The 6,042-nt window shown below is 34.6% G+C and overlaps 1 protein-coding gene across 1 annotated transcript; it reads left to right on the top strand.

Moving 5' to 3' along the window:
• Window positions 1–705: 705 nt before the first annotated feature.
• LOC107487375 (probable L-type lectin-domain containing receptor kinase S.5) lies at window positions 706–4,754 on the top strand. Its single transcript, XM_016107993.3, has 2 exons — window positions 706–2,056; window positions 3,648–4,754. Exons 1-2 carry the CDS (start codon window positions 796–798, stop codon window positions 4,457–4,459), a joined length of 2,073 nt encoding a protein of 690 aa, XP_015963479.1. The 5' UTR covers window positions 706–795; the 3' UTR covers window positions 4,460–4,754.
• Window positions 4,755–6,042: the final 1,288 nt, after the last annotated feature.

The raw sequence follows: 6,042 nt of genomic DNA, 5'->3' as shown, positions 1-6,042 counted from the left end.
TTTAAATTTTTAAATAAAAAAATAAAAAAATAAAAAATTCATAATTTATTTTAATTTATCATTAAACAAAATACAAAAATACTAAATTTTATATTTCTTATTTTTTATATTTTATCTTATTCTATTCACTCGAATAAACAACCTTTTTTTTTTGCACTTATAAAAAGTAAAAACAGAAAATTCTTAGCATTTAGCATCATCCAAAAGGTTTCACGTCAATGACATCACAACACACCATCACACCTTAGACATTTTCTCTCCTTAGTAATAACTTGATTCGCTTTCTTATTCATTTATTCAAAACCTATCCATTATTCATCTTATTTTATAATGATGATAAGATTATCAAAATTACAAATATACATTAGATAAATAATTAGTTTACATGGATTTTATAGTTTTGGAATTGTGAATGTACAAAAATCTTTTAGTTAATATATTAACTGATTTTTATTATTTCTAATGTTATATAACAACTATCTTCTATTAATTCAATACATAAAGATGCAAGATGTTCAAATCATATAAATTTCAAATTTTGATAATAGAAAAGAAAATCAGCACTTCTCATTTTATTTTATCCTTCTCATGCAATAGCCATAAACTGGAGGAAACTAGCAAGAAACAGAGTGAAACAGAGTCAAATTTGTCATAAATAATAAAATAATATAATAATTAACGTATAAAAAAGACCCTCCATGGCTTCCTTCTTTTTAATTTGCATCAAAATTTCACACTAATAATGCACCACCAGCACCACCGCTAGCCGTCATTAAAAACTTTAACAGCACTGACATGTCTCCACCACACTCGCCACTCTCCGCCGCCGCCATCATCTTCATCCTCCTGGTCATCCCGGCGGCCACAACCACCATCTCAGCCGCCACCAACTTCAAAACCGAAAAATACACCTGGGGCCCCTTTGACGCCTCCTACTACGACAACTTCTCCGTCATCAACGGCAACATCAACTTCGGCGCCCTCCAGGTCACACCGGAGAGCGCCGGCGCTGTCAGCCTCAACAACATCTCCGGCAGAGTCTTCAACGACGAACCCTTCGCTCTCTGGACCGACGATTCCACACTCTTCTCCTTCAATACCTCCTTCCTCGTCAACGTTTTCCGCGTCAACAACACCATCCCCGGCGAAGGCATCACGTTCCTCATTGCGCCGAATCTCACTCTCCCTAACAACAGCTACGGCGGTTTTCTCGGCCTTACAAACTCCACCACCGACGGCAGCTCCGACAACAAGATCGTCGCCGTTGAGCTCGACACCGTGAAGCAGGCCTACGATCCAGACAACAACCACATCGGTCTGAACATCAACTCCGTCAATTCCACCGTCACCGTTCCACTGTCCAAATTCGGTTACGAGATCTCACCAAACGGTACAGCGTTCTACGTGATCTGGATCGACTACGACGGTTCACGCAGGGTCATAAACGTCTTTATGGCTCCCCAGGCCGATAAAGACAGTCCAATAGTGGCAAAACCGTCAAAACCGGTGTTGAATTCGACACTAGATCTTCGAGATTTCGTTAGCCAGAAATCCTTTTTCGGATTCTCAGCTTCAACAGGGAAAACCATTGAATTGAACTGCGTCTTGAGATGGAACGTATCAATAGAAACCCTTCCCAAGAAAAGTAGCGGTAACGGAAACAATAAAGGGATCTCGATTGGGCTTGGTGTGGGCGTTCCTATAGTGGTTATTGGTGTTGGTGGTGTAGGTGTGTTCCTGTGGTGCTGCGTGTTGAGGAAAAATTGTGATAATGGTTCGAATTCTGAAATTATGGGCGCGCTTAAGAGCTTGCCTGGAACACCGAGGGAGTTTAAGTTTCAAGAATTGAAGAAGGCTACGAATAATTTTGATGAGAAGAACAATAAACTTGGACAGGGTGGGTTTGGTGTGGTTTATAGAGGGACTCTTCCAATGGAGAAGCTTCAAGTGGCCGTTAAGATGTTCTCTAGGGACAAGATGAAGAGCACTGATGATTTCTTGGCTGAACTTACAATCATCAATAGGCTCCGCCACAAGCACCTTGTCAAGTTACTTGGTATGTTTCTAATTTAATTTCTTACTTGTTTATTAATCTAGCAATCACTGTCAGGAATAAGAACAAGTTAGATTGAATTTGACAGTGTTAGGATCTAGATTCGTTATTGTTTTGATTATGACGATGGTGATGATTATCAAGGGATCAGACTAGGAATATTTGAGACCTAGAGAGTGATCCATGGTGTCGTGTCGAATTAATTAGCGGCCATGATTGATGTAGTTGCATTTAGTGCAAGTACATATATTCGCTGACAATTTTGACCATCTAATAATAGAATGGTTGGTGAATGGTGATGGTGTCATAATTAAAATTACGAGTTTCTCCTTCTTTTCCAGTTTTCCTTTGATTAGAGATATAATAGAAAAAAAATTGGTTTAAATGGTAGATGTTTTATTCTTTAAGTAAGGTGTAAGCTATATTTTTTTTAAGTAAAAAATGAAAAAACATTGTTGAGAGAACTAGTCTTACTATTTTTTATATGAATATTTTCCCTCAAGTAAGTCGTGTAAAGAATAACCAAAAAAGAGAAAATGATGAAACATAGTTGCACATGGCCAAAATCTGATGAGTTCTAAAATGTTCATCCATCCCCTTTAGTTAGAATTGACCTTCTTGCCGTTCTTGGAGGCTTGATCAACATATATCTTCAGATTTGGTATCCTTATTTTGTCTTTTTTTTTTCCTTCCCTTTTCATTGGTTCCACTAAGGCACTAATTGTCTTTTGAAAGTGACCTTGTATTCCTTATGTACTTGGTCAATATCAACCCTTACCATAGAGCCAAAAAAATTTTTGTTACCAAGTTTCATTATTATAATGACAAATGACCTCTCTTTTGCGTGTATACGTAGAATTTATCTAATTATTATATGAATTTAATTTTAATGCACTATCAATGTAAAGTAATTTTATACGTGTATCTAATTACGTAACGTCACATCAGTAAAAATAACTATCTTTCACATTGACCGCGTAAAATGGTCATTCAAAAAAACAAATGTGATTGCACGATGGTGTAAAACACTTAATACTCTCAGTGGATCAAAATTAAACTCTTATTATATTATAAAATTAAATTGTGACTTTCACTTTGATTAATATAATGATATATATACTTCATTCGACAATAAGAAATAATAGGGAATTTTGAATAAACATATATAAAATAACTCACCAACATTTTTGGTCAAATTATATTGTCAATACGAGTTTATGACTTTCTAATTCATGACAATGTCAAAACTTCCTTCAGGCTAGCTAGCTTCCCATAAGGCCATAAGCCATTATTTTATTGGAAAAACTCCTCAAGTCTTATTATAGCAAGAGCAAAGATCGTTAAGTCACCAAAAAAAAAAAAAAATTTCTAAGGTCGTTATCTTCTTATCGTAATACATATCAATTTTGCTTATCTTGACTTACAAGTAATTACCAATTAATTAGGTGTAGTAGCAGTAGTATATAACTATATATAATACTAAGCATATCTGTCTATATATGTGGTCAACGGCATTGGTTTATCAGCAGTTAGCACCATATTAATGTTTCTATTTAGATGATTGACTTTGTTAATCTAAAATTTAATTATTCAGGATGGTGCCACAAGAACGGGGTGCTACTCTTAGTGTACGAATACATGCCTAATGGAAGCTTAGACAACCACATTTTTTTTGAAGAAGGAACAAGCAAAACCCCATTAAGTTGGCATCTAAGATATAAGATCATATCAGGGGTGGCTTCTGCATTGAACTATCTCCACAACGAGTATGATCAAAAAGTAATTCACAGAGATCTTAAAGCAAGTAATATAATGCTAGACTCCGACTTCAATGCACGGTTAGGCGACTTTGGTTTGGCCCGCGCAATTGAAAACGAAAAAACATCATACGCGGAGCTAGAAGGAGTGCCAGGAACAATGGGCTACATTGCCCCAGAGTGCTTCCACACGGGCAAGGCCACGCGCGAATCCGATGTGTATGGATTTGGCGCGGTCTTGCTGGAGGTGGTGTGTGGACAGAGGCCATGGACAAAGAATTTGGACTATCAGTTTCTTGTGGATTGGGTTTGGCACTTGCACCGCGAGAGACGGATACTAGAGGCAGTGGATCCAAGGCTAGAGAATGAGTTTGAGGCTGAAGAAGCAGAAAGGGTGTTGAAATTGGGGTTAGCATGCTCTCATCCCATTGCAAGTGAGAGGCCTAAGATGCAGACAATTGTTCAGATCATATCAGGGTCAGTTCCTGTTCCTCATGTTCCACCCTTCAAGCCATCTTTTGTGTGGCCTGCTGTGGATCTTGGAAGCTTTGCAAGTGATCTCACATCACTAGCAAACACTGAGTACACTCCAATTAACACACATTCCTCTATGAATCTTGAGTTCTCAAGTAACAGTTCCTTGGTCTAATAATGTGGCCTCTTTTTTCTAAAATAGATTTTGCTTCACTCCTGTTTGTTCACACATCCAAATCAATTTTCGCCCCTTGAAAATGTGGAAGAAGTTCAATTCAGACTTTTTCCACTTCTTTGTTTTGATTTGACTTGATTGATCAGTAATTAAGTATATATTCTTTAATACGTAGTCCTTTTTTTTCTCTTTTCCCTCTAATTTTTATTTGAAAGGAAAGAAATTGGGGAACTCTGTGTATGTATGTATGTATGTATGTAAATTTTGATGAAATATGTTGATTCAGCTTTTGATTTTTGTACTCTTTAAAAGGATAAACTAGTGTTATCTCAAAATCCCCACAAATTAATCATAAGAACATTCACTTCCGTGCACAAATATAGAATTGATGATTATAGAAGTATCAATGCTAATACAAACCAGGGCTTCCCCCTTATTGATAAAAAAGTTGCTTAATTATTTGGCAAACAATGGCCTTAATAACTCAAGGGCTTCATTAGTGCGCATCTTGTTGGACATTATTCTTAGCTTTCTCTAATCTTCATGAAAAAAAAGGATGATAAATGCATTTGTGATCATGGTCTACCAATTCTTTTGGGGCCTCAACATTTCTATTCCTAGATGCTAACACACATGTGGCAATTGACCAACGAGTTTCTGCTTCCTTGCATTGTACCCTGTGCTTCACATTGCAAAACCTTCCATTGCTGTCACTATTCCTTTTGTTACATGCTTTCAGTGAAAAAAAAATTAATACGATCGTATACATTGATTTACGAATAGTCTAAATTTCCATGGTCACCACTATTAACTAACACAGAACAGTTCATAAATATCTATTTTATAAACTGAAGTCCAATTAGAGAAGTGGTTGACTATACTACTCCTCCTTCTCATAACAGTTTTGATTTAGTTGTACTAATTAATACTTTAATAGTGACTAATTCATAAATAATTTTATGGGCAAATCACACTATTCAACCAGAGTGGATGAGAAATTACATGATTCAACCAAAGCAAAAAACGTAACATGGATCAACCAGAAGCGTGTTTCTATGTAATTCGAATCAAACTAATTCGAATTACAAATCAACAGTAATTCAAAGTAAAATAATGTAAAAGAGTTTTTTTATTTTATAATTAATTCTATAATAATTTATATAATTTTTAAAACAAAAATTTATATCATAAAAATTTATACAATAACAACAACAATAATAATAAAGAAAAATTATTCTAAAGTACCGTTAGGAAGATTTAATTGTTAAAAAGGATATTTAATACCAAAATTATTAAGAAGGGCCAAATTTTTTTATATTTAAAAAGAAGAACCAAATCTTTTTGTAAGGAAAAAATATATCCTTAATTATTTTTTATTTATTTTTATAATCTTTAATATATACTGTTTAATTCTCAACGCTATATAGATATGTATGAATATTCACTTGAAATTAATTAGTTAATTAATTTAAAACAAATTACTCTAAAAGATCGTTAGAGAAATTTAATTATTAAAATATTGATTCTTAACTATTTTTTATTTATTTTTTATAATTTTTATATTAACAATTTTTATTTTTTCT

This window comes from Arachis duranensis, chromosome 5 (genome assembly GCF_000817695.3).
Source record: "Arachis duranensis cultivar V14167 chromosome 5, aradu.V14167.gnm2.J7QH, whole genome shotgun sequence".
NCBI lineage: Eukaryota > Viridiplantae > Streptophyta > Magnoliopsida > Fabales > Fabaceae > Arachis > Arachis duranensis.
Note: the sequence above shows the minus strand (reverse complement) of the source record. Positions and strands in the feature narration are given on the sequence as shown.